The sequence below is a fragment of the Macaca nemestrina genome, chromosome 17 (assembly GCF_043159975.1).
Source record: "Macaca nemestrina isolate mMacNem1 chromosome 17, mMacNem.hap1, whole genome shotgun sequence".
In the NCBI taxonomy this organism is placed as follows: domain Eukaryota; kingdom Metazoa; phylum Chordata; class Mammalia; order Primates; family Cercopithecidae; genus Macaca; species Macaca nemestrina.
Window position 1 is genome coordinate 7,909,768 of NC_092141.1, and position 27,662 is coordinate 7,937,429.

At 46.8% G+C, this 27,662-nt stretch overlaps 1 protein-coding gene across 7 annotated transcripts in view; it reads left to right on the top strand.

Annotated features, from left to right (window-relative positions):
* LOC105474439 (dynein axonemal heavy chain 2) overlaps nucleotides 1-27,662 on the top strand; it is a 122,311-nt gene that overhangs the window by 6,117 nt on the left and 88,532 nt on the right. For 5 of the 7 annotated variants that reach the window (XM_071082306.1, XM_071082300.1, XM_071082304.1 and 2 more), the window contains 12 exons: nucleotides 69-130; nucleotides 4,520-4,690; nucleotides 12,612-12,840; nucleotides 14,025-14,135; nucleotides 14,312-14,550; nucleotides 17,236-17,427; nucleotides 18,123-18,280; nucleotides 18,764-18,851; nucleotides 19,543-19,748; nucleotides 20,227-20,356; nucleotides 20,623-20,805; nucleotides 22,323-22,537. In XM_071082306.1, the coding sequence (XP_070938407.1) occupies nucleotides 69-130; nucleotides 4,520-4,690; nucleotides 12,612-12,840; nucleotides 14,025-14,135; nucleotides 14,312-14,550; nucleotides 17,236-17,427; nucleotides 18,123-18,280; nucleotides 18,764-18,851; nucleotides 19,543-19,748; nucleotides 20,227-20,356; nucleotides 20,623-20,805; nucleotides 22,323-22,537 (1,984 nt within the window). Of the gene's footprint in view, nucleotides 1-68; nucleotides 131-4,519; nucleotides 4,691-5,804; nucleotides 6,059-12,611; nucleotides 12,841-14,024; nucleotides 14,136-14,311; nucleotides 14,551-17,235; nucleotides 17,428-18,122; nucleotides 18,281-18,763; nucleotides 18,852-19,542; nucleotides 19,749-20,226; nucleotides 20,357-20,622; nucleotides 20,806-22,322; nucleotides 22,538-27,662 lie in introns of those variants that run through there. The other 2 variants (XM_071082303.1, XM_071082305.1) reach the window with 2 other exon arrangements.

A 27,662-nucleotide genomic window follows, 5' to 3' on the forward strand; every position in this document is an offset into this window, starting at 1 on the left:
CCGCGCCCGGCTGACTGTGTTTAACTTTTCAAGGAATGCCTTCCTTTTTGTATCTTTATTCTTCCCAGAGCCGCGGTTGGAGGGACCTCAAGCACAGAGTGAAGAATCAATGGAGCCTGAGGCAGATGTGGTAGGCCTGGGTCTTCCTTGCAGCAAATATTCTCCCCAATAACTGGTGAATCAAAGGATCAGTTGTGGTTGGCGCATGAGGAATTCTCTCTTGTCTGCCACTTCTTTTACCTGCTCTCTGCTGTTAGCCTACTCACCACAAATCCAGTTCACTGAGTAAAAGACGAAGTCATCTGTGCCTTCCCCAGGAGAGAGGAGGGCTTTAAGTAAGGCACAGGTCTCTCTTCTCTCCCCACCTTGGGTCAAACTGTGATGAGCTTATTCATCATGTGGGTGAACACCCGAACAAGTTGAACGAGCTGGGAAGATATTGTCCTAATTGGATAGTAATTTCTAAGGCATTCTCTTTCCACCTTTCCTTCAGTTCTTTTCTTTGGCTGAAGAATTTACAGAAGCTGCTTCAATCACCTTGAGAAATGGCACTAAATGACCTCTGCTTCTTTTTTTCCAAGTTGCATCAAAGCCTAGTCATGACCATAGTTACCTGGGTGAGAATAGAGTGGTGACCCTGACATTTTTCAAAAAGGGAGAAAAAAGTAATGACTATCAAAGAAAAAAATGGCAAGAGACAGAAAAGTAAAACAGAGAAGACTCATGGTATTACTGCCCAAACACATTTAATATTAATATTTTGCTATGTCTGGCCAGGCACGGTGGCTCAAGCCTATAATCCCAGCACTTTGGGAGGCCAGGGTGGGTGGATCACCTGAGGTCAGGATTCGAGACCAGCCTGGCCAACATGGTGAACCCCATCTCTACTAAAAATACAAAAATTAGCAGGGCGTGGTGGCAGGTGCCTGTAATCCCAGCCACTTAGGAGGCTGAGGCAGGAGAATTGCTTGAACCCGGGAGGCAGAGGTTGCAGTGAGCCGAGATCGTGCCATTGCACTCCAGCCTGGGCAGCAAGAGCTAAACTCCGTCTCAAAAAAACAAGAAACAAAAAACGCCAAATGATATTTTGATATACATTTTACTTTTGTACACAGGCTTATAAGTTTGTTTTTATATAATCCTAACTTTATCATATGTTACTTTTTTTTTTTTTTTTTGAGGTGGAGTCTCACTCCCTTCGAGCAGACTGGAGTGCAGGGGCATGATCTCGGCTTACTGCAACCTCCACCTCCGGGGTTCAAGTGATTCTCCCTCCTTAGCCTCCCAAGTAGCTGGGATTACAGGAATGCACCACCACGCCCGGCTAATTTTTGTATTTTTAGTAGAGACAGGGTTTCGTCATATTGGCCAGGCTGGCCTCAAACTCCTGATCTCAGGTAATATACCCGCCTCGGCCTCCCAAAGTGCTAGGATTACAGGTGTGAGCTACTGCGCCCAGCCCATATGTTACGATTTTGTCTTACACTTTTTCACAAAATATTTTATTTTTATTATTATCATTATTGTTTGAGACAGAATCTTGGTCTGTTGCCCAGGCTGGAGTGCAGTGGCATGATCTGGGATCACTTCAATCTCCGCCTCCCAGGCTCAAGCGATTCTCATGCCTCAGTCTCCTGAGTAGCTGGGACTACAGGTTCCTGCCACCACACCTGGCTAATTTTTTTTTTTTTTGAGACAGTGTCTTGCTGTGTTGTCCAGGCTGGTCTTGAACTCCTGGACTCAAGTGATCCTCCTGCCTTGGCTTCCCAAAGTGCTGGGATTAGGGACGTGAGCCACTACGTCCAGGCACCTGGCTAATTTTTGTATTTTTAGTAGAGACAAGGTTTCGCCATGTTGGCCAGGCTGGTCTTGAACTCCTGGCCTCAAGTGATCCACCCACCTTGGCCTCCCAGAGTGCTGAGATTACAGGTGTGAGCCACCATGCCCAGCTATTATTATTCACATTACATACTCTTTGTAAACTTTTTTTTTTTTTTTTAAGAGACAGGGTTTCTCTCTGTTGTCCAATCAGGAGTGCAGTGAAACAATCATAGCTTACTGTAACTTTGAACTCCTAGGCTTAAGTGGTTTGCTTGCCTCAGCCTCCTGAGTAGCTAGGACTACAAGCATGTGCCACCATGCCCAGCTAATTAAAAAAAAAATTCTTTTTTTTGTTTTTTTTTTTTGGTGAAGATTGTGGTCTAACTGTGTTGCCACGGTTAGTCTTGAACTCCCAAGACTCAAGCAGTCCTCCTGCTTCAGCCTCCAAAAGAGCTGGGATTATATGTGTAAGCCACAGGACCAGCAATTTGCAACCACCCCTTTTCACAGCCATATAGCGTTCCATGTTCTATGCAGATACCGTAGTTAAACGATTACTCTTTGACATTTTGCCATTTCTAATTTTTTGCTCTCGGAATACTTTCATGAATATTATAAGTAAAACGAACACTCTTGAAATACTTAATATTTCCTTAAAATAGATTTTTTTTTTTTTTTTTTTTTGAGACAGAGTCTCGCGCTGTCGCCCAGGCAGTGGCGCGGTCTCGGCTCACTGCAAGCTCCGCCTCCCGGGTTCATGCCATTCTCCTGCCTCAGCCTCCCGAGTAGCTGGGACTACAGGCGCCCGCCACCTCGCCCGGCTAGTTTTTTTGTATTTTTTAGTAGAGACGGGGTTTCACCGTGTTAGCCAGGATGGTCTCGATCTCCTGACCTCGTGATCCGCCCGTCTCGGCCTCCCAAAGTGCTGGGATTACAGGCTTGAGCCACCGCACCCGGCCTAAAATAGATTCTTGTATGTGGAGTTACTGAATCAAAGGATAAAGAACATTTCTATCACTTTTAATACCTCACGCGTTCCAAATGCATTATACTTTTTGCTCTCATGCTAGCAATACTACAATACACCTTTTCCGGGCCTGGGTGTTATCTGTTTAGCAAGGATTTTTTTTTTTTTAAATGATGGGCAATAAATGATTTTTTTTTTTTTTTTTTTTTTTTTTTTGAGACAGAGTCTTGCTCTGTCGCCCAGGCTGCAGTGCAGTGGCACAATGTCGGCTCACTGCAACCTCTGCCACCCGGGTTCAAGTGATTCTCCTGCCTCAGCCTCCCGAGTAGCTGGGATTATAGGCACACGCCAACATGCCTGGGTAATTTTTGTATTTTTAGTAGAGATGGGGTTTCACCATGTTGGCCAGGCTGGTCTTGAACTCCTGACCTCAGGTGATATGCCTACCTTGGCCTCCCAAAGTGCTGGGATTACAGGCGTGAGCCACCGTGCCCGGTCTTCTTTGTTATTTTTATTTGTATTTGACTTCAAGTGAAATTTTTTTTTTTTTTTTTTTTTTGAGACGGAGTCTTGCTCTGTCGCCGGGGCTGGAGTGCAGTGGCCGGATCTTGGCTCACTGCAAGCTCCGCCTCCCGGGTTCACGCCATTCTCCTGCCTCAGCCTCCCGAGTAGCTGGGACCACAGGCGCCCGCCACCTCGCCCAGCTAGTTTTTTTTTTTTTGTATTTTTTAGTAGAGATGGGGTTTCACTGTGTTAGCCAGGATAGTCTCGATCTCCTGACCTCGTGATCTGCCTGTCTCGGCCTCCCAAAGTGCTGGGATTACAGGCTTGAGCCACCGCGCCCGGCCGAAAATATTTTTAAAATATATATATATGTGTGTGTGTGTGTGTGTATGTGTATATATATTTTTTTTTTTTTGGAGACAAAGTCTTGCTCTGTTGCCCAGGCTGTAGTACAGTGGCGCGATCTCAGCTCACTGCAACCTCCGCCTCCTGGGTTCAAGCAATTCTCCTGCCTTAGCCTCCTGAGTAGCTGGGATTACAGGCATGCACCACCATGCCCGGCTAATTTTGTATTTTTTTTTAGTAGAGATGGGGTTTCACCATGTTGGCCAGGCTGGTCTTGAACTCCTGACTTCAGATGATCCACCTGCCTGAGCCTCCCAAAGTGCTGGGATTACAGGCGTGAGCCCCTGCGCCCGGCCTTCTTTGGTGTTTTCATGTCTTTTTTACCTCCTCACTTTTTCCTTACTGCTGAACCAACTGACTTTTACCCAGTATTTTACACTTCTTTTGGAATCCATTGTGAAGAAATTGCTCCTGTACCCTCTCCCTTTTGCAGCTTGTGGTCTCGCTGCTCCTAATTGCCTGATGTAGGCTAATATCCTACACATTCCCTTAATTCACTTTTACCTTTGAGATCAAGGGCTGACATTTTTAAAAACCACAGGCATAAAGATAATCTATTGCACTGGGAGGATAATATCCCAGTCTTCCTCTACGATCTGTTCTTTTTTTTTTTTTTTTTTTTTTTTAAATGCTTAGAAGCAAGACATCTTATTGTTCTGTTTCTTTCAAAGCTTGAAAACTATCGTTCAGTTTCTCCTCACCATTCTGAACCTGTCTGGCTTCTCTCATCTCCCATGTCCTCACTTGTGATTGTGGATGGGAGGAATGACTCATCCTGGCAGTCGTAGTTACTTTGGCCCTCTGTCTGCTCTCCTTCTATAGAAGCCCCTCTTCCTTTCCCGAGCTGCGCTGACAGGACTGGCGGATGCAGTGTGGACACAGGAGCATGATGCCATTCTGGAACACTTTGCCCAGGACCCTACAGAATCCATCCTCACCATCTTCATTGACCCTTGTTTTGGGCTGAAGCTAGATCTGGGCATGCCTGTACAGGTGCGTACCCTACTTTCCCAGGTCAAAGGTGGTCCTACAGAGAGCTGAGGGCTCTCAGTTCCTTCGTCATCCTTAAGTCTTATCATCTGCTGTGCCCACGGCCTATTGAGCCCCACTGTGTCAGGCACCCTACTTGGTGGCAAGAATGGGAAGAAGGATGACGCAAGAATGTTGTCATGGGCCGGGCGCGGTGGCTCACGTCTGTAATCCCAGCACTCTGGGAGGCCGAGGCGGGTGGGTGGATCGTGAGGTCAGGAGACCGAGACCACCCTGGCTAACACGGTGAAACCCCGTCTCTACTAAAAATACAAAAATTAGCCAGACATGGTGGCGGGCGCCTGTAATCCCAGCTACTTGGGAGGCTGAGGCAGGAGAATCGCTTGAACCCGGGAGGCGGAGGTTTCAGTGAGCCGAGATCATGCCACTGCACTCCAGCCTGGTGACAGAGAAAGACTCTCTCTCAAAAAAAAAAAAAAAAAAAAAAAAGAATGCTATCATAGTCTAGTGGGGAAGACAGACATATAAGCAAATATTTACTATAGTTTGTGGTCATGAGCAAAGCTTTATAGGAGCGTTATGGGAGCAACTAATGGAGCCAGTGGAATTCTGGGAAGGCTTGATGGTGGAGGTGCTATTTGAGCTGGGATGAAGGGTAAGTAGGATTCCATCAAGACTAGGTAAGAGCTATCAGCGAAGCCTACTCTATGTACAAAGAAAAGAGAAGTAGTGGTAAGTGATACTGAAAGGGGCTTGGGGTCAGCTTGTGAAGGGCCTAGTTGTATGTTACACTCGAGAATTTGGCCACTATCCCAGAGAGTGCTATTGAAGTCTTTTATAGTTTAGATAGATAACTATTTCAACAATGTGGATCATACATTAGACAACGGTAGACCTAGGGTAGGGAGACGGTTAAAAGATACATGCATAGGAAAATATTGCTGGTAGAATCTGGGCAGTGGTCGTACAGGTCGTCATTGTAAAATTTGTTGAATTTTTTGTATACATCTTTGAAAATTTTGGAAATAAAATGTTGGAAAAGTTAAAAGGCTGTTGCTTTGCTCTTATTGGCAGCACATATACAATAGCGGAAAGGATGAGGATGATTGACATGGCCCTGTGGAGCAATGACACAATTTGTGAAGCATTCCGCATTGAACGCGGGCGGAAGACCTCTTGCCCCGTGCACTGGCAGTAATCAGCCACAAAACAATGAAAAAATATTCCATTTGCAAGAGGAACCACAATTTGCAAAATATGTTTATATCTGAATATACATTTTAATATAAAAGTAGGATTTATATGAAAGAAAACAACTTTGTGGTAGGCCATGAAAAACGACTTGAAGAAATGATGAGCCACAACTTGTTTGTGAGTAGGAATCTTAATATCATAAAGATTATTTTATATAAAAAAGTATTATATTTGGCTCACGCCTGTAATCCCAGCACTTTGGGAGGCTGAGGTGGGTGGATCACAAGGTCAGGAGTTCGAGACCAGTCTGGCCAACATGGTGAAACCCCATCTCTACTAAAACTACAAAAATTAGCCGGGCATGGTGGCAGGCGCCTGTAATCTCAGGTACTTGGGAGGCTGAGACAGGAGTATCACTTGAACACAGGAGGCAGATGTTGCAGTGAGTGGAGATCGCGCCATTGCACTCCAGCCTGGGCAACAGAGCAAGACTCCATCTCAAAAAATAAAAAAACCAAAAAAACCCACAAAAGTATAATTTTAATGCAATTCTAGTCATACTGCCCAAATGCCACAGTTGCTAAATTCCTTGTGTAAAGGATTTTAAAATATCTCTAAAAAAATTATGAAAATGGCAAAGATGATGATGAAAAAGGAAAGTAATAGGGAGACTCGTAAATATGAAAATCATTAAACTACAGTAATTAAAACAGAGTTGTAGTAGGGCAAGACTATGTACATCATAAGCAACAATAAAGAAACATTGAAAGCACAAAAATGCTTTATAAGCAACAGTACAGAAATATAGGAAATACGAGGCCGGGCGTGGTGGCTCACACCTGTAATCCCAGCACTTTGGGAGGCTGGGGTGGGCGGATCACCTGAGGTCAGGACTTAGAGACCAGCTTGACCAACATGGAGAAACCCCATCTCTACTAAAAATATATGAAATTAACTGTGCGTGGTGGCGCAAGCCTGTAATCCCAGCTACTCAGAGGCTGAGGCAGGAGAGTCCCTTGAACCCAGGAGGCGGAAGTTGCAGTGAGCTGAGATCATGCCATCGCATTCCAGCCTGGGTGACAAGAGTGAAACTCTGTCTCAAAAAAAAAAAAAAGAAAATATAGGAAATATGAAAAATATAAAGTACAGAAACATATATAACAGATACATTTTTTTCTATGAAAATGGCATTTAAAAATCTGTGGGGAAGGATGGATTATTCAACGAATAGAATTGGGAAACATATGGAACATGAAGCTTTTCAATTAAAAAGTCTATTTACCATGTTGAAATATATTCTTTTTTTTTTTTTTTTTTTTTTTTTTGGAGATGGAATTTCACTCTTGTTGCCCAGGCTGGAGTGCAATGGCATGATATTTGGCTCACTGTAACCTCTGCTTCCCAGGTTCAAGCCATTCTCCTGCCTCACCCTCCTGAGTAGCTGAGATTACCGGTACCTGCCACCATGCCTGGCTAATTTTTGTATTATTAGTAGAGCCGGAGTTTCACCATGTTGGCCAGGCTGGTCTCGAATTCCTGACCTCAGGTGATCCACCTGCCTCAGCCTCCCAGAGTGCCGGGATTACAGGTGTGAGCCACCGAGCCTGGCCAATAACAGACTTAATTGTATTCCCCTGAGCTAAGATGGCCAATTGAAGCTGGGCGTGGCAGCTTGTGCCTGTCATCCCAGCACTTCGGGAGGCTGAGGCAGGCTGATTGCTTGAGCCTAGGAGTTCGAGACCAGCCTGGGTAACACAGTACAACCCCATCTCTACAAAAAATACAAAAATTAGCCAGGCATGATGGTGCACGCCTATAGTCCCAGCTACTTGGGAGGCTGAGGTGGGAGGATCACTTGAGCCTGGGAGGTGGAGGTTGCAGTGAGGTGTGATCACTCCACTGCACTCCAGCCTGGGTGACAGAGTGAGACCCTGTCTCAAAAAAAAAAAAAAAAAAAAAAGCCAGTTGAAACTTCCATAAAAAATTATTACCCTTGAGGCCGGGCGCGGTGGCTCAAGCCTGTAATCCCAGCACTTTGGGAGGCCGAGGCGGGTGGATCACGAGGTTACGAGATCGAGACTATCCTGGCTAACACGGTGAAACCCCGTCTCTACTAAAAATACAAAAAAATTAGCCGGGCATGGTAGCGGGCGCCTGTAGTCCCAGCTACTTGGGAGGCTGAGTCGGGAGAATGGCGTGAACCCAGGGGGCGGAGCTTGCAGTGAGCCGAGATCGCGCCACTGCACTCCAGCCTGGGAGACACAGCGAGACTCCGTCTCAAAAAAAAAAAAAAAAAAAAATTATTACCCTTGAATACCTGATAAAATGAGCAAAAAGTAAAACTACTAAAAAAAAAAAAAAAAAAAAACCCCAAAAAACCACACCAAAAAAACCCCTGAGAGTAAACAAATTTAATCTAATACACTTTAAAAGTGGGTGACCAGTGAAAAACACATGCACCGAGTCAAATAATGGTGCTCCCCCAGCTACATGGAGTGAACTTGAGAGGGTGTAATCAAATCTTAATAGAGAGAAAGGCCTGTGCCTTTAGTCATTTAGTCCCAGCTACTCTGGAGGCTGAAGCCAGAGGATCGCTTGAGCCCAGGAGTTCGAATCAATCCTGGGCAACATAGCAAGACCTCCATCTCAAAAAAAAAAAAAAAAAAAAAAAAAAAAAAAAAAGAGAGAGAGAGAGAAGAGGAGCCTTAGGTGGGGTTTTTTTTGTTTTTTTTTGTTTTTTTTTTTTGAGACAGAATTTTGCTCTTGTTGCCCAGGCTGGAGTGCAGTGGCGCCATCTCGGTTCACTGCAACCTCTGCCTTCTAGGTTCAAGCGATTCTCCTGCCTCAGCCTCCCAAGTAGCTGGGATCACAGGCATGCACCGCCACACCAGGCTAATTTTGTAATTTTAGTAGAGATGGGGTTTCTCCATGTTGGTCAGGCTGGTCTCGAACTCCCGACCTCAGGTGATCCACCTGCCTTGGCCTCCGAAAGTGCTGGGATTACAGGTGTGAGCCACCATACCCGGCCTGAGCCGAGGTGTTTTAACAAAGATTTTTCACTGCCTTAGATTAGCACTAACCACCTGTCCATTTCCCTGAGGCAATTCTCTTAGGCCAAAGAAAAGTGAATAAAACATAAAACACCCAACCCTTTCACTTTAACTTCCAGGGGCAAAAATAAACTGGTCGCTCATAGTGGGAGGTCAAGTCACCCACACTACATTAGAGCAAAAAGAATGAGTTCACACGCTTGCTGCCCAAGCACAAGCAAAATGAAAAGAAATTGCATGGCAACTGCAAGCACGTTACATCAAAGAAAAAAGAGGAACAAAGCATGCAAAAGAGGAAAACATAACTGAATGAACAGAGGAGATTCCTCACAACAGTACCATGTTCTACTACAATTTAGTAAGACCAGGAATTCAATTAAAAAAAAGTTGAGCGCTGAAATGATAAAATGTGAGAATAAGATAAAAGGGAGATTGCAGATTTTAAGAAATGAATAAAGCAGCATGTTACAAAACCAGTAGATTGGAAATAGCAAGGAACTGAATAGCTAACCCAGAAAATCCTATCACTGACAGAGGAGAGGCTAGAGGTAATCACAATGTATGCAGAAGAACAAGCCAAGGACATTTAACACAATTAGAGAAGCTAACAGATATGAAAGACTAACATGATGATCTTGTATAGAGAGCCAACAAATGAAACAATATAAATGTAAAGATAAAATACAAATAATTTCCCTGAAATGCAGAAGGAACTGAATCTGGGAATCAAGAAGGACACACTGTATTCCACAAAATTTGTCACACGGTGGTTAATGTCAATATACATCTTGGCTAAGCTACTCAATTGTAGGAAAAATTAATTCCTTAGGAATATTCCCTATGTGGTAATCCTGCTAAGAATATTTAACTTGAATCTGGCAATAAGGAGACAATCAGATAAATCCAAATTAAGAGACATATTGGAAAAAGAAAACTGGTCTGGACTATTAGAAATATCAATGCCGTGACACGAGAATCGCTTGAACCCTGGAGGTGGAGGTTGCAGCAAGCCAAGATTGTGCCACTGCACTCCAGCCTGGGTGACAGAGCAAGAGTCTGTCTCAAAAAAAAAAAAAAAAAAAAAAAGTTAAAAATTTAAAAATTATGGGCTGGGCACGGTGGCTCACGCCTGTAACCCTAGCATTTTGGGAGGCCAAGGTGGGTGGATTGCCTGAGCTCAGGAGTTCGAGACCAGCCTGGGCAACACGGTGAAACCCCATCTCTACTAAAATACAAAAAAATTAGCTGGATGTGGCAGCGTGCATTTGTAATCCCAGCTACTTGGGAGGCTGAGGCAGGAGAATCACTTGAACCAGGGAGGCAGAGGTTGCGTTGAGCCGAGATCACACCATTGCACTCCAGCTTGGACGACAGAGTGACTCCGTCTCAAAAAAAAAAAAAAAAAAAAAAAAAGATAAATAAATAAATAAATTAAATTAAATAAATTTAAAATAAAAAGAAAATCAATGCCATGAAAGAAAAAGGTTGGGAGTGGTTTAAAACTAAAGAAGACTAAGAGACATGAGCCATGTGTGATCTTGGAGTAGATTCTGGATTGGGTCTTGCAAAGCAGTGAGCTAACAGAACTCAAAATTGAAAGTTAGTGAGAAAACTCATAATATTTTTCGTAATCTTTTTTTCTTACCACCGTAGAGAGGGGCCCTTTGGGAAGAAACCTCTCTTCTGGATGAAGAAAAATTTATATGAAGCTCAAGAATTCCTTTATAACTACTTCTATTTCTTTTTATTCGCTTAAATTCAAGAAAATTAAATTTAATAGTTTTAATTAAAAACAGCTTGCTCCTATTTAAAAATAATGATTTTAATTAAATTTATGTACATAGCTATAGCAAAATATGTAGAATAATGTTTTCTCTAATATTAACAATATTAATTTTTAGGTGGAATTTTAGATGACATTTTAACTTTTATCTTTGTACTTTTCTGCATTGTTTCAATTATTTATATTTAACATATGTCATCTTCACAAAAGTAATAGTTGTTAAGCTTTTTTTTTTTTGGATGGAGTCTCGCTCTGTTGCCCAGGCTGGAGTGCAGTGGCGAGATCTCGGCTCACTATAAGCTCCGCCTCCCAGGTTCATGCCATTCTCCTGCCTCAGCCTCCCCAGTAGCTGGGACTACAGGCGCACACCACCACGTCTGGCTAATTTTTGTTGTATTTTTTAGTAGAGACAGGGTTTCACTATGTTAGCCAGGATGGTCTCGATCTCCTGACCTCGTGATCCCTCTGCCTTGGCCTTCCAAAGTGCTGGGATTACAGTCATGAGCCACCGCGCCCGGCCTATAGTTGTTAAGCTTTTAAAAAGATGAACATAGCCAGTCAGGGTGGCTCACGCCTGTAATCCCAGCACTTTGGGAGGTCGAGGCAGGCGAATCACATAAGATCAGGAGTTTGAGACCAGCCTGACCAACATCAAGAAACCCCATCTCTACTAAAAATACAAAAATTAGCCAGGCATGGTGGCACATTCCTGTAATCCCAGCTACTTGGGAGGCTGAGGCAGGAGAATCACTTGAACCTGGGAGGTGGAGGTTGTGGTGAGCTGAGATCGTGCCATGGCATTCCAGCCTGGGCAACAAGAGCGAAACTTCGTCTCAAAAAAAAAAAAAAAAAAAAAGGACACAAAATGCCAGTATTTATTTCTGGATAGTAAGAAGACAGATGATTATTAATTTCTTCCTTGTGCTTTAATTTGTTTTTAAAATTAAATAAATTGTTAGCCGGGCCTGGTGGCTTGCCCCTGTAATCCCAGCACTTTGGGAGGCCGAGGCAGGTGGATCATCTGAGGTCAGGAGTTTGAGACCAGCCTGGCCAACCTGGTGAAACCCCGTCTCTACTAAAAATATAAAAATTAGCTAGGTGTAGTGGTGCGGGCCTGTAATTCCAGCTACTCAGGAGGCTGAGGCAGGAGAATCGCTTGAACCCGGGGGGCAGATAATGCAGTGAGCTGAGATTGCGCCACTGCACTCCAGCCTGAGTGACAGAGCAAGACTCTGTCTCAAAAAAAAAAAAAAAAAAAAAAAAAAAAAATTTAAATTAATTGTCAAGACTAGTCACAAAAGCACTAAAAACAAATGAAACAGGTGAGTCGGATATTAGGGAGGACATGGCCTTTCTAAGTATGTAGCAGTCAGAACTTTAAGGAGTTTTATATTTAATTACGTGAAAGATATATGCTTTTGTATGTAAACCACAAAAACCATAAGCAAAACTGAAGCATAAATGTAAAATTTTGGGAGAAACATATGCTATCAAAATGGAAAACCCTAGACAACTGTCTCTTCCTTCCAGTCCTTCTCCTTTCTGCTTTTTCATTGGCTGATGTGCTTCCTCCATTCCATCCTTTCTTTCTATCGATCCATTCTACAAACATTATTGACCATCTACTATATACCAGGCACTGTACTAGGTTCTAGAGCCAAGTTGGACAAAATGTACAGTCCCTACTCTCAAGGCATACTCTCTGCATTTCCTCCCCACATCTCTGGATATGGAATCTTATATCCGTGAAAAGAACAGGAAGCACTTCATGGCACTTCCGTTTAGAGAAGGATCAGGATACCCTGAGGGATGTGAGAAAGAACTCAGCCGGGCTTTCGTGACTGGGTGTCATGGCTGGGCCTGGCGACTGAACTCTGATCTGCTGTCTTCCATGCAGACCCAGAACCAGCTTGTCTATTTCATTCGCCAAGCACCGGTCCCCATCACCCGGGAGAACTTTGAGGCAACCGTGCAGTTTGGGACGGTGCGGGGCCCCTATATCCCGGCCCTGCTTCGGCTGGTCAGTGGAGTCTTTGCCCCTCAGATCTTTGCAAACACAACCTGGCCTGAGAGCATTAGAAATCATTTTGCTTCTCATCTGCACAAGTTCTTGGCCTGCCTGACAGGTAAGTGGGAAGACTGGAGTGACTAGTTTCTCCTTAGTGTCCCCCAAATGTACAATTAGTGAGGTGGTGGGACATTCGTCTGAGCACCTGTGTGGAGGAAGTATTCAGCATGCTTATTGAATGGATAGAATAGGGTACAAGATCCGCCTTCTTCTTCTTCTTCTTTTTTGTTTTTGAGACGGAGTCTCGCCCTGTTGCCCAGGCTGGAGTGCAATGGTGTGATCTTGCCTCACTGCAACCTCTGCCTCCTGGGTTCAAACGATTCTCCCGCCTCAGCCTCTCAGATAGCTGGGATTACAGGTGCCCGCCACCATGCCTGGCTAATTTTTTGTATCTTTAGTAGAGATGGGTTTCACCATGTTGGCCAGGCTGGTCTTGAACTCCTGACCTCATGATCCACCTGCCTTGGCCTCCCAAAGTGCTGGGATTACAGGTGTGAGCCACCGTGCCCTGCCAAGATCTGCTTTCTGATCCAGACACACTTTTCTGTTGTAGAACTGGTTGACCAGACCTGCTTCAATTTAGACTTGGAAATTTCTTTTTTTTTTTTTTTTTTTTTTTTGAGACGGAGTCTCCCTCTGTCACCCGGGCTGGAGTGCAGTGGCCGGATCTCAGCTCACTGCAAGCTCCGCCTCCTGGGTTTAAGCCATTCTCCTGCCTCAGCCTCCCGAGTAGCTGGGACTACAGGTGCCCGCCACCTCGCCCGGCTAGTTTTTTTGTATTTTTGTAGTAGAAACGGGGTTTCCCTGTGTTAGCCAGGATGGTCTCGATCTCCTGACCTCGTGATCCGCCCATCTTGGCCTCCCAAAGTGCTGGGATTACAGGCGTGAGCCACCGCGCCCAGCCTAGACTTGGAAATTTCTAAGAGCACATGTAGGGGAAGGGGAAATACAGGTACTGTGAGGGCACTGGGGGGACTCGCATGTCTCGTGGTAGAGAGTGCTGAAGGCGTAATACAGATCTTTGACCTTATTTTCTGGCAATTTCTCGTTATACCTCCATGAGGTTTCCCTCTTGCCTTTGGTCATTTCTCGATATCAAAAAAGCGTAAGTCATCATCTGTCCCGCCTGCTCTCCTGAAATGCGTATACTTCCTGGTCCCCATGGATCATCAACCATGATTCCTACGGGGCCAGCAAGAACTCATCCCCTCTGTCCACTTCCACAAACTTTCCTTTCCTTAGACACTCGGTACAAACTGGAGGGGCACACGGTCCTCTACATCCCTGCGGAGGCCATGAACATGAAGCCTGAAGTGGTGGTAAAGGACAAAGAGCTGGTGCAGCGGCTAGAGAGTGAGTGGCTGGCACTGTCAGCGTCACCCGGCGATCACAGGGGAGAGGGAAAGGGGAGGCCTGGAGGCTGACAATGGAGTTGGGTTAGGAGGTCTCTGTCGGGGTTGGGGAGAGGGAAGGATGCCGTTGGGAAGCAGTGTGAAGAAATTCAGGAGACTTTGTACTCCCGCCTGCAGCCTCCATGATCCACTGGACCCGGCAGATAAAGGAGGTGCTCAGTGCCCAGGAGACCGTGGAGACAGGAGAAAATTTAGGTCCTCTGGAGGAAATTGAGTTCTGGCGCAACCGATGCATGGACCTGTCTGGCATCAGTAAACAGCTGGTGAAGAAGGGAGTGAAGCACGTTGAATCCATCCTGCACCTTGCCAAGTCGTCCTACTTGGCGCCCTTTATGAAGCTGGCACAGCAGATCCAGGTTTGTGAGTGAATCAAAGGATTCAGGCTCAGCAAGAAGCGGGCAATGGTTGGGATGATACAGGGAGCTAAGGAGAGGGAGCCAAGGCAATCTTCGACAGCATAGACTGACCCACCCAGGGTTCAGCCTTGTACTTGCAGGAGAGTATAAAAGAGTAGAATAGAGGTTCCCTAAGGAGGGAGACATCAAGTTAACCAATAAATATACGTAGAGTACCTTCTGCAAGCACAACCCCTGCCACCCAGCTGGGAAAATAAGATTACACAAAACAGGATTACTAGACAGCATGGGAGCCAAAGATGAGCTCATGTGGTTCAGTCCAGGAATTACAAGATAAATACTTTTTTTCTTTGAATCCACCTTCCAAGGAAAATCCAAGGAAAAGGGATAAACACTTTTTTTCTTTTTCTTTTCTTTTTTATTCTTGTGTGTGTGTGTGTGTGTTTGTTTTTTTTTTGTTTGTTTTTTGTTTTTTTTTGTGAGACGGGAGTCTTGCTTTGTCGCCCAGGGTGGAGTGCGGTGACGCCATCTCCGCTCACTGCAAGCTCCACCTCCTGGGTTCACGCCATTCTCCTGCCTCAGCCTCCGAGTAGCTGGGACTACAGGCGCCCGCCACCACGCCTGGCTAATTTTTGTATTTTTAGTAGAGACAGGGTTTCACCGTGTTAGCCAGGATGGTCTCGATCTCCTGACCTCGTGATCCGCCCGCCTCGGCCTCCCAAAGTGCTGGGATTACAGGCGTGAGCCACCGCGCCCGGCTTTTCTTTTTTATTCTTATTTTTGAGATGGAGTCTGGCTCTGTCGCCCAGGCTGGAGTGCAGTGGCATGATCTCAGCTCACTGCAACCTCTGCCTCCCAGGTTCAAGCGATTCTCCTGCCTCAGCCTCCCAAGTAGCTGAGATTACAGGTGCCCACCACCATGCCTGGCTAATTTGGGTATTTTTAGTAGATACCGGGTTTCACCATGTTAGTCAGGCTGGTCTCAAACGCCTGACCTCGTGATCCGCCCGTCTTGGCCTCCCAAAGTGCTGGGATTACAGGTGTGAGCCACTGCACCTGGCTCTTTTTCTTTCCTTTTCTTTTCTTTTTTCTTTTGAGACAGTGTGCTCGAGGCTGGGGTGCAGTGGTGGGATCTCTGCTCACTGCAACCTCTGCCTCCTGGGCTCAAGGGATCCTCCCACATCAGCCTCCTAAGTGGCTGGGACTACAGGTGCGCACCAGCATGCCCAGCTAAATGTTGTATTTTTTGTAGAGACAGGATTTTGCTATGTTGCCCAGGCTGGTCTCTAACTCCTGAGCTCAAGCGATCCACCCACTTCAGCCTCTCAAAGTTTTGGGATTATAGGCATGAGCTACCTCACCCAGCCCAATTGTTAATTTTTTTTTTTTTTTGAGACAGAGTCTTGCTCTGTCGACGAGGCTGGAGTGCAATGGCATGATCTCAGCTCACTGCAGCCTCTGCCTCCCAGGTTGAAGTGAGTCTCCTGCCTCAGCCTCCTGAGTAGCTGGGATTACAGGCGCATGCCACCACGCCCAGCTAATTTTTTGTATTTTTAGTAGAGACGGGGTTTCACGGTGTTAGCCAGGATGGTCTCAATCTCCTGACCTCGTGATCTGCCTGCCTTGGCCTCCCAAAGTGCTGGGATTACAGGTGTGAGCCACCTCACCTGGCCTAATTTTTAATTTTTTTGTAGAGGTAGGATCTCACTATGTTGTCCAGGCTGGTCTCAAACTCCTGGTGATCCTCGGCCTCCCAAAGTGTTGAGATCATAGGTGTCAGCCACCACACCTGGCCAATAAACATTAAAAAAAAATTGATATGATGTGACAAGCTGATTATGCTGGTGCTAGGTCACACAGGAGGTAAGAGTGGCCTGTAGAGTACAGATAGAAGACCTGTTTTCCTAGGTGAAATTTTCGGTTAGGTATTAAGGGAATTGAGCCAGAACTAACTGGAGAAGCCTAAAGTCCTGGCTGAGAACAGGGCAGTGAGGGGAACTGGGTGACAACTATGGGGACAAATGAGAGTGATGTGTGGCCAGTTGATCAACAGCAACAGAGTGTCCGCTTGGTGCAGAGTCCTGAATTCAACTGGAGAGAACAGGAATAGACACAAAATCTAGAAAAATCTAGACTCGAGGGAATTCTCAGTCTGGTGGGGGAGCTGGGACACACACATGAGAAAAGACAGAAAAGTTGACATGTGCTAACTCTGCTCTGAGGGCTCACAGAGACCTGAAATGATCGCTACTGTGCAGGGCTGATGGGAGGGCTTCCTCGTACAGGCAAGTCAGGATGGGGTTGAAGGTGGTTAAAAAGCACTTGTGGGCCGGGCGTGGTGGCTCACACCTATAATCCCAGCTCTTTGGGAGGCCGAGGCGGGGGGATCACCTGAAGTCAGGAGTTCGAGACCAGCCTGGCTAACATGGTGAAACCCCATCTCTACTAAAAATACAAAAATTAGCTGGGCGTGGTGGTGAGTGCCTGTAATCCCAGCTACTCGGGAGGCTGAGGCAGGAGAATTGATTGAATCCGGGAGGTGGAGGTTGCAGTGAGCCGAGATCTCACCATTGCCCTCCAGCCTGGGTGACAAGAGCAAAACTCTGTCTCAAAAAAAAAAAGCACTTGTGTTGAATCAGTGCTTTCTGGTGCATAAATCTACTTCTCGTCTCTTTTTACTGCCAGGATGGTTCGCGTCAAGCACAGTCAAACCTGACCTTTTTGTCAATCCTGAAGGAACCTTACCAGGAGTTGGCTTTCATGAAGCCCAAGGACATCTCTAGCAAGCTCCCTAAGCTGATCAGTCTCATCCGCATCATCTGGGTTAACTCTCCCCACTACAACACTCGGGAGAGACTGACCTCACTATTCCGAAAGGTGTGCATATGCCGAGGGCGGGGTGGAGGGGTTTACGAAGGTGGCCAGGTTTTCTGAAGCAGGGGCAATGCATTTGGCAGAGGATCTGTGGTTGAAAAGGTAGTGAAGGTTGACCTTTCTGCTCAGAGACTGAAGGCTTCTACCGGCATCATCTGCTTTAGGGTTGCTCCGCATTGCAGCCTGGGCTGGACTTTCTGTTTCTAGGTGGAGGTGGCTTAGGCAGGAAGAGGGGCTTCAGAAGAGGAGTTGGTGGAACACGGGGAAGCAGCAGGAAGAACAGACCCCCAAGCTGAGCTGTGCAGAAGGCAAAGCTCTTCTCATTCCTCAAGATGGAGATTGCAGTGGGGGAGAGAGGGCTTTAGGAAGCAGCACGGGCTCTTGAGGAGCAGGGCCTGGTGCATTCACTGGGGGTGACAGAGCCAAAGAGTGGGAGAAGGGACACTGAGCTGAGACCTTGCTGGGCAGGGCGGCTGCAGAGTTCGGCTGAGGCAGAGTAAGGGGCCACCTAGGACAAGGAGTGGGCATGGAACCCAGAGGTGTTAGTGTGGTCAGGGGTGGAGAACCAGGGGTGGGATGAGTTTCAGGATTCAAATCAAGGAGTAGGGGGCTGAGACACGAGGCACGGGCAGGGGATGCAGAGAAGGACTTGGGTGTCAAGGAGGCGGGGACAGAGGCTGTGGGGACTCCTTCCGCAGATGAGCAATGAGATCATCCGCTTATGCTGCCACGCCATCTCCCTGGACCGGATCTTTGAGGGATATGTCTCTTCCAGCAAGGAGGATCTGCAAGGCTGCATTCTCTGTTGTCATGCTTGGAAAGATCACTACCTACAGGCCGTGCAGATGCACACCGAGTACGACATGCCTCCTGTAACACCCCATATCTCAACTCCCTTGTCATCCTTGTAAGACGGTAGAGTCTGACTTCTTTCGTGTGCACTTTATTTAGCCTCTTGGTTGTATTTTCCTAGACCCAGGAGTTTCTACATCTGGCCAAGTTTTCTCTCTGGATACAGATACTGTAGCTCATTGCCCTGGCTTCTCCTTATTTTAATAATCTCTCCTCCCTGATCCCAGGAACCCTATCTGGTCTTTTCCTCCTATCTTGACCCCATCGTCTAAAATTCCGTTATGTATGAATCGGCTCCTAGAACTTAGATGCTCTGTCTCCTGTCTGGTTCTTCTCCCCCTGAGTCTCTTCCTTTGGGATTCAGCAGAGTTGTTTCTCGGAGTCTGGTTTTCTAGGGCTTTCCCTGAATGTAGGGCTCCTGGTCTAGCTTTACATAGCTGGACTGTGCTCTTGCCTTCCGATTCAGTCAGCCTTTCTCCTGACACAGGTTCTCCAGTCGGGGCTGGGTCCTAGACCAGACCAGCATCTTTGCTCAGGTTGATGCCTTCGTGCAGCGCTGCAAGGACCTTATTGAGGTGGGAAGACTGAAGAACCAAAAGCTAACAGCAGACCCTCCAGAATCCCTCCCCACCCCCCACCCCAGGAACCAGGGGAAATGGGGCAGAGGCTAAATGTTGAACTTATGGCCGGGTGCGGTGGCTCACACCTGTAATCCCAGCACTTTGGGAGGCTGAGGCGGGTGGATCACCTGCCGCCAGGAGTTCAAGATCAGCCTGGCCAACATGGTGAAACATACCTGTAATCCTAACTGCTTGGGAGACTGAGGCACAAGAATCTCTTGAACCCGGGAGGCGGAGGTTGCAGTGAGCCGAGATCGCGCTGCTGCACTCCAGCCTGGGCAACAGAGAGAGACTCCGTCTCAAAAAAAAAAAAAAAAAAAAAAAAAAAAAAAAAAAAAAATTACACTCACCACATTGGCTTTTCCTGCACAATTGTGTGTCCTACCACCACACTGCTTTTTCTGGCATTTGCCTCTTATTGCTGCCCTACTATCTCATATTTCATTCTGCAGCCAAAGTGCATTCCAGCAGCGCCCTGCAGCTGGTTGGCCCTCCCTGGTTTTTAGATACTTTCTTTTTTCTTTTCTTTTTTTTTCACTTGCCGTCACTTGCAGTGATGTTTTTAGACATTTGAAGCTAAACCAAATATGTTAGGACTTTCGAGTTTGGAAGGAAAGCAGGAACCCTCACGCTGGCTTCTTTTTAGGTATGTGACTGTCAGTATCACTTCGCCCGCTGGGAAGATGGCAAGCAGGGTCCCCTTCCTTGCTTCTTCGGTGCCCAGGGGCCACAGATAACACGGAATTTGCTGGAGATTGAGGACATCTTTCATAAAAATCTGCACATGCTGCGAGCTGTTCGCGGGGGCATCCTGGATGTGAAGAACACCTCTTGGCATGAAGACTACAATAAGTGAGGGAACCACAGGCTGATGCCAGGCGTGGGCAGGGAAGGCAGATCAGGGAACCAAGAGTAGGAGGAGTGGCAAGAGTGTGCAAAAGAAATGGTGGAAGGACAGATTGGGATCAGGGTGGTGGGGAAGTGGGGACAGGAGAGAGTGCAGGGGAGGGGGGTGGCAACTCGGGTTGAGGGTTCCAGAGTGAGCCTTTCCAGACTTAGATCTTGGTTCTGCCACATACCAGATATATTACATTGGGCAAATTACTCCATCAGCTGCCTCCACTTCCTCCTCTATGCAATACAGTTGGTGATAGAGCCTATCTCACAGCGTTGTTTTGAGGATTAAATGGATTCGTGTAGGTTAAAGTACTTAGAGGGCCCGGCACACAGGAAACCCTCCGTCCTCAGCAACGCATGGGATTCTTCCTCGGGGATGGACCAGGGGTCAGGCGAGGGCACTCAGCTGCCCCGTGCCTCTCCACCGGTGCAGGTTCCGGGCCGGAATCAAGGACCTGGAGGTGATGACCCAGAACCTGATCACCTCGGCCTTCGAGTTGGTGCGGGACGTACAGCACGGCGTGCTCCTGCTGGACACCTTCCACAGGCTTGCTGCCCGCGAGGTGCGGCTGCCCCGCGGCCTCCTCGGCTTTCCGTCCCGCGTGCTTTCTTGGAGTCCCTTCCCAGCCTTCCGGAGGCCCTCCTGCCTCCACGTGTGCCCTTCTCCATGTCCAGAATTCGGGCGCCTCTTGTCTTTTTTCTGTTCCCTGGCTTCGGGGTCCCCGGGAGTGTGACTCCCGCAGCGGGGTGCAGCTTTCCTCGGGGATGAGTGACCGGAGGGAACCCGCCTTCCCGGGCACGTCGCCAGCCTCTTCCTCTTCTTCCCTAGGCTATCAAGCGGACTTATGACAAGAAGGCGGTGGATCTCTACATGCTGTTCAATAGCGAGCTGGCCCTGGTGAACCGTGAACGGAACAAGAAGTGGCCAGACCTGGAGCCCTACATGGCCCAGTATTCCGGACAGGCGCGCTGGGTGCACCTCCTCCGGCGTCGCGTCGACAGAGTCATGACCGTAAGTGCCTGGTCTTCTCCAAATTCTGTCGTCAGTGAGACGGCCGGGTTCGCAGGCTGTGCCGCGCCGGGAGGGATGGGGGACGGCTCCTGAGAGGTTCCCCGAAGAGTCTTCACGACCAGCACCTATGTCGGTGAGGGGAGTGGCAGGTTCAGTTCAGTGAGTCGTGGGTTAAGATCTGCAGAGGCAGTGTGTGAGGCTGGTGGAACATGGGCCATTTTAGGAATTTCCCTTCCTTCTTCCCTCCCTCCCTCCCTCCCGCCCTTTTTTGAGACGGAGTTTCGCTGTTGTTGCTGAGGCTGGAGTGCCGTGGCGCCATCTTGGCTCACCGCAATTTCCGCCTCCCGGGTTCAAGCAATTCTCCTGCCTCAGCCTCCCGAGGAGCTGGGATTACAGGCATGCGCTACCACGCCCGTCTAATTTTGTGTTTTTAGTAGAGAAGGGGTGTCTCCATGTTGGTCAGGCTGGTCTCGAACTCCCGACCTCAGGTGATACACCCACCTCAGCCTCCCAAAGTGCTGGGAATACAGGCGTGAGCCACTAGGCCCAGCCTCATTTTAGGAATTTCATATCAGGCTGCAGATGAGGAACAGGGCCGGTATCTAGGGTGTTGGGTCAGTAGAAGATACAGCCTCATGATCCAGAGACCTGGACAGGTGACACCCTTACACAGCCTGGTCTCTCTGGAAAGACAGCACAAAGAAACAGCAAAAAAACATTGTTTTAAAACTTTTTGGGGCCAGGTATGGTGGCTCACACCTGTAATCTCAACACTTTGGAAGGCCGAGGTGGGTGGATCATTTGAGGTCAGGAGTTCAGGACCAGTTTGGCCAACATGGTGAGACCCTGTCTCTACTAAAAATACAAAAAGTTAGCCAGGTGTGGTGGCAGGTGCCTGTAATCCCAGCTACTCGGGAGGCTGAGGCAGGACAACTGCTTGAACCCTGGAGGCAGGCAGAAGTTGCAGTGAGCTGAGATCGCGCCACTGCACTCCAGCCTGGGTGATGGAGCGAGACTCCGTCACAAACAAATGAACAAACGAACACACACACACACTCTTTGGGAATACAAGTTGAAAGCTGTTGAGGTAGTGACCTGCCATCATGCAGCTGGTTCTGGTAGAGAGTTAGGCAGCCTGCAGATAGCTGGAGGCAGGTTTGGGCCTGGCGGGCTACATCTGGGCTAGGAAGGGCTGACACTGGTTTTCAACCTTGTGTCTCATATCCTGCTCCTTCTGTGACTGACCCTTTTTTCCCAGCTTTTTTTCCTAAACGAATTCTCTGTGCTTCTCTTTCCTCATTTTGACTCCTTTTCTCATTGTGCCTTGGTCTCTTCCTGTCACCTTCCTTTTTGGCTTTACCTTCCTTCTAAGTTATCAAAACTCAATCCGTCTCCATAGCAAGCCTTATGCATATTGTTGGGGTACGTGCGCATGCACGCGTGTGTAGGTCTCAGGGAGATGGTGACCCCTGGAGGAAGGTGGCAGGCCGGCTCCACCTGCCTGTTCTTCCCCTCAGTGCCTTGCTGGTGCTCATTTCCTGCCCCATATTGGGACTGGAGAGGAGAGTGTGCACACCTATCAGCAGATGGTCCAGGCCATTGATGAGCTGGTTCGAAAAACCTTCCAAGAGTGGACATCAACACTGGACAAGGATTGCATTCGGCGATTGGATACCCCATTGCTGCGAATCAGCCAGGAGAAGGCGGGCATGCTGGATGTCAACTTTGACAAGTACAGGAGCCACCTGGCCCCTTCTCCCCACACTCCCCTTCTGCAGCTCTCCCAAGAATTTAACTCCCATCTTTTGACTCCTCTGTTCATTATTCTCTCTCTTTCTTATATTACAATATGTTTGCTATTGACATTTTACTTTTTTTCTTTTTTTCTTTTTGTCTCTCCCCACCTCCCACCCTGCTATCAACATTTTAATTTTATAACTTATCTTAAAACAAAGCAAAACAATGATCGGCCAGGCACGGTGGCTCACACCTGTAATCCCAGCACTTTGGGAGGCTGAGGCAGGTGCATCACTTGAGCCCAGGAGTTCGAGACCAGCCTGGGCAACATGGCAAAACCCAATCTCTGCAAAAAATGCAAAGATTAGCCAGGCGTGGTGGCACAAGCCTATAGTCTCAGCTACTCGGGAGGGTGAGGTGGGAGGATTGCCTGAGCCCGGGAGGCAGAGGCTGCAGTGAGCTGAGGTCACACCACTGCACTCCAGCCTGAGCGACAGAGTGACCCTGTCTCATAAACAAAAAACAAAAACCACTCCACTATCCGACTAAACCAGTGATGTCGCTGTTCTGCCACTAGATGGCCATGATGGCTCAGCTAAGTCACCCAAACCCTGCGCCTTTCATGAGCGTCGGTGGGGCTGTCAGACCATGCCCTCTCCTACAGCTTTACAGTTATGAAACTGTCATACTACAATTATTTAAAATGTAATTAATCAATTAACTAATTTATTAAAAATATATAGTGAGCGCCTTCCATGTGTCAGGAACTGAAATAGGAACAGGCAGGGAATGTATACAACGCCAAGTCCCTGCCTTCAGGGAGGTTAGGCCACTGCTCTCTAAGTCAACAGCTCTACTCTTGGAGGGGGGCTTCCTGTCCACATAAGATGCTTTGAGACTGTGGCTACTAGTGCTGGCTTCCACTCATAAAATGTCCATGCTTGAGCCCAGCCAGCATGGCGAAACCCTGTCTCTACTAAAAATACAAAAATTAGCTGGGCGTGGTGGCGGGCACCTATAATCCCAGCTACTCGGGAGGCTGAGGCAGGAAAATCACTTGAACCCGGGAGGCAGAGGTTGCAGTGAGCCGAGATCGCACCATTGCACTCCAGCCTGGGGGACAGAGCGAGACCCCGTCCCCCCCCCAAAAAAAAAAAGTCCATACTTGTGAGGCCAAATGTGGGAGGGGCTTTGCCAGAGCAGTCCTATGTGCAGATGGAGTCCCAGGTACAGATGAGACAGAGTGTCTGTCCTGGGCAGCAAAAGGTGGCCTAACCAGGGGAGGAGGGCACCTTCTGGCTGAGAAAGGAAGCAAAAGAACCAGGACGGAGAAGCAGAGCGTAGTGTCAGGTGAGAGGGGTGAGGCAGAGGCATCAGTGAGGAAGACAGGGATGTTGGGAGCCGCACGGACGAGGAGGCCGTTGAGGAGCAGAGTGTGAACGTGGCCAGGTTTGAGAAAAGGCTCCGAGCAGTGAGGTTGTTGGAAATTGGCTTTACTTAGCTTCCTGGTTTTGTGAGTTATGGCCAAGCACGATCACGTAAACATTGCCTCATTAATCAATGATAAGATTCAGAAGAGTTAGAAGCTAGGCCAGAGTTAGCCTAGTTATGCCATTTGCAAGCGCATAATGGGGTTGAACCTGCAAGACACATTCTCCCATCAAGATGGGTACCCGCAAAGGCATTGTGTCAGGAAAGCCGTGCAGACACCCTTGGAGTTTATGGATATGAGCGCACACGGTTCACCAGCTGTCCTTTTTCTGTGAAATAAGGGATTGTATTCAAATAACAGGATTTCATTAAACACTAATGATCAATCTTTACATTTCTTTCTTTTTTTTTTCTTGAGACAAAGTCTCACTCTGTCGCCCAGGCTGGAGTGCAGTGGCGCAATCTCGGCTCACTGCAACTTCTGCCTCCTGAGTTCAAGCAATTCTCCTGCCTCAGCCACCGGAGGAGCTGGGATTACAGGCACCCCCGACCATGCCGGAATAATTTTTGTGTTTTCATTAGAGATGGCGTTTTGCCATGTTGGCCAAGCTGGTCTTAAAATCCTGACCTCAGGTAATCTGGCTGCCTTGGCCTCCCAAAGTGCTGGGATTACAGGCATGAGCCACTGTGTCTGGCCAAATATTTACATTTGAAATCCGAGAGAAAACAAAAGTTGAGACAAGAGGTAAAGAAATGCTGTGTGTGGGCAGGAGGAAGAAGAGGATTAGGAAGACTAACTAATGGGTCTAGGCTTAATACCTGGGTGACGAAATCATCCGCACAACAAACTCTCAGGACACAAGTTTACCTATATAACAAACCTGCACATGTACCCCTGAACTTGAAATAAAAGTTAAATTAAAAAAAAAAAAAAAAAGAAATGCCATATGTGGCTGGCGCGGTGGCTCACGCCTAAAATCCCAACACTTTGGAAGGCCAAGGCGGGAGGATCGCTTGAGCCCAGGAGTCCGAGATCAGTGGGGGCATAAACAAAAATTAGCCAGGCGTAGTGGTGCATGCCTGTAGTCCCAGCTACTCAGGAGGCTGAGGTGGAAGAATTGCTTGAGCCCAGGATATGAGGCTGTAATGAGCTGTGATCGTGCCACTGCATTCCAGCCTAGGCAACAGAGCCAGACCCTGTCTCAAAAAAAAAAAAAAAAAAAAAAGAAATGCCATATGTGAGCACTGGTTGGTGGCTACCTCCTTCTACTCGCCAGGAGTCAGCCAGTGAGAGTAGATACAGCAAGAACTTCAGTGCTAAATAGTCTCAAGTTCAAACTCCAGTGCATTTTGCCACGTGACCTCAGGCGGGCCGTTGAATTTCTCTGAGTCTGAGTTTCCTCATCTACTTAAAAAACCCTTTCCTGGCGTTGTCGTGCAGCCGATGACTCATGCAAAGGTCCTCACAAAGAATGAACAATCAACAAGCATTCTTGCCCTTTCAAAACAATCGCCTCATAAAACCTGATGAAGATAATATTTTCAAAACAAATTTAGCAGAGTGATGTAATGGTTTTCATTTTTAAAACATTTTAACCTTTACAAAGGGCTAATATAGGCATACAGTGTAAAATTCAAAAGCTATTCTACAGAAGGATAGAGAATGAAAAGCCTGCTCCTCTGCTGTCCCCTGGGAGATCCAGTTTCACTCTGAAGAGAGTCAGTGTTCCAGGTTCTTGTATCATATTCCAAGAATAGACATATATGTCTACTTAAGTATCCTTTTGTGCATAAATAGTAGCATAATATACATATTGTTCTATATATTCAAAGTGTTTTCAAAATGATTTTTTCCATTATAAAATTATTGATCATTTTAGAACATTTGCAAAATGCAGAAAAGTAGAATGAAGAAAAAAATACTCCTAAGAATAACCACATTTAATGATTTCGTGTATTTTTATCACTGCCTCCCCAACCCCCATTTCATTTGGTTGTTTTCCTTTAATCTTTTAAATCTTTACTGAGGATTTTAAAATGACAAAAACAGTATATGCTCACCATTAAGAAAAACAAAAGATTAATGTGGAAGTATGTAAAGGAATGGCCCGCGTGCTGACTCATGCCTGTAATCCTAGTACCTTGGGAGGCCGAGGTGGGCTGATCACCTGAGGTCAGGAGTTTGAGACCAGCCTGGCCAACATGGTGAAACTCCGTCTCTACTAAAAATACAAAAATTAGGCGGGCATGGTGGCGGGCGCCTGTAGTCCCAGTTGCTTGGGAGGCTGAGACAGGAGAATCGCTTGAACCCGGGAGGCGGAGGTTGCAGTGAGCCGAGAATGCGCTTCTGCACTCCAGCCTGGGCAACAAGAGTGAAACTTCGTCTCAAAACAAAACAAAAAGATGTATGTAAGGGAAAACCTGAAAATTCAGCACATATTCCCAATCCCTAGAGGTAACCATGATTATCATGTAATCAAAAATATATCCTGCATACATAAAATAGAATCACATTATGACCAGCGTTTTTGCAACTTGCCTTTTTTTTTTTTTTTTTAATGTGGAGACAGGGTCTTCCGTGTTGCCTAGACTGGTCTGGAACTTCTGGCCTCAAGTGATCCTCCCACCTTGGCCTCCCAAAGTGCTGGGAGCTACTGCACCCGGTCACAACTTGCTTTTTTTTTTTTTTTTTTTTTGAGGTTAACAATTTATGTGGGGATCTTTCATTCTGTATATATAGAATTACTTAATTCTTTTTCCTGGCTTACCGTATTTCATAGTATGGGCTGTACTGTAATTTAATGAACCAGTCTACTATTGATGGCCTTGTAAATTGTACAGTTTCTGTAAGGTTCTTGACTATTTGGTGCTCATGGATTTCAACTGCGCTTCCCGCACTTGGTTCCCTTCCCTCTGCATCGCTTTGTTTACTGAAATTTGAGCACAGTGTCCATCTAGTTAGGATAAACGAGGAGACAACTTCTCTGTCTGCTATTATCATCTCTTGTCTGGAATACCTTTTGCATAATCTTGATAGTAGAGCTTATCAAGGCAACTCTGGCCCAAATATTTATGGCCTGGGGTTATCTGAAACCCAAATAATGGCTAAACACATCTTTGAGATAGAAGAGGTACCTGTTCCTGTCCTTTGAGAATTGTTTTCTAGGGAGATGTTATAGGATACTTTACATTTTTGTGGTTTTAAGATAAAACTGCCTCAATCCAGTAAATAATGGAAGGGAAAGAACATGATCACAGTGAAGGATTTTGAAAGTCTGGGCTCATCACCAGTAAAGAAATCCAAGTCAGTTGCAGCTTCCAAAACTTATTAACACTTCGAGGAGGTGAAGATAACTTGATCAGATTTGCTCTTTGTGTTCAAGCTCCAGTTAAGATCTTGAAATAAGCAGACTGTTCAAATGGTCTGATGTTCCCTGGAATTACCTGGCTCTCTTAGTTCTGGAGCCTTCCAGTCCCTAATAGCACTTATTTAATCCCACAAGGGGTTTTGCTATCCCACCTATATCCCAAATATTTGAACTCTGAAGTCCAAATCGGCTTTTATCACGTTTTACGGCCAGAACAGCTTCACAGATTGCACTTAACACAAACATATTCCAGATGTCATCCACACCCTGGCTGAAGAAGCTGTGTTATCACCCTGAGTAGAGAAGAGTAGAATTTCCTGA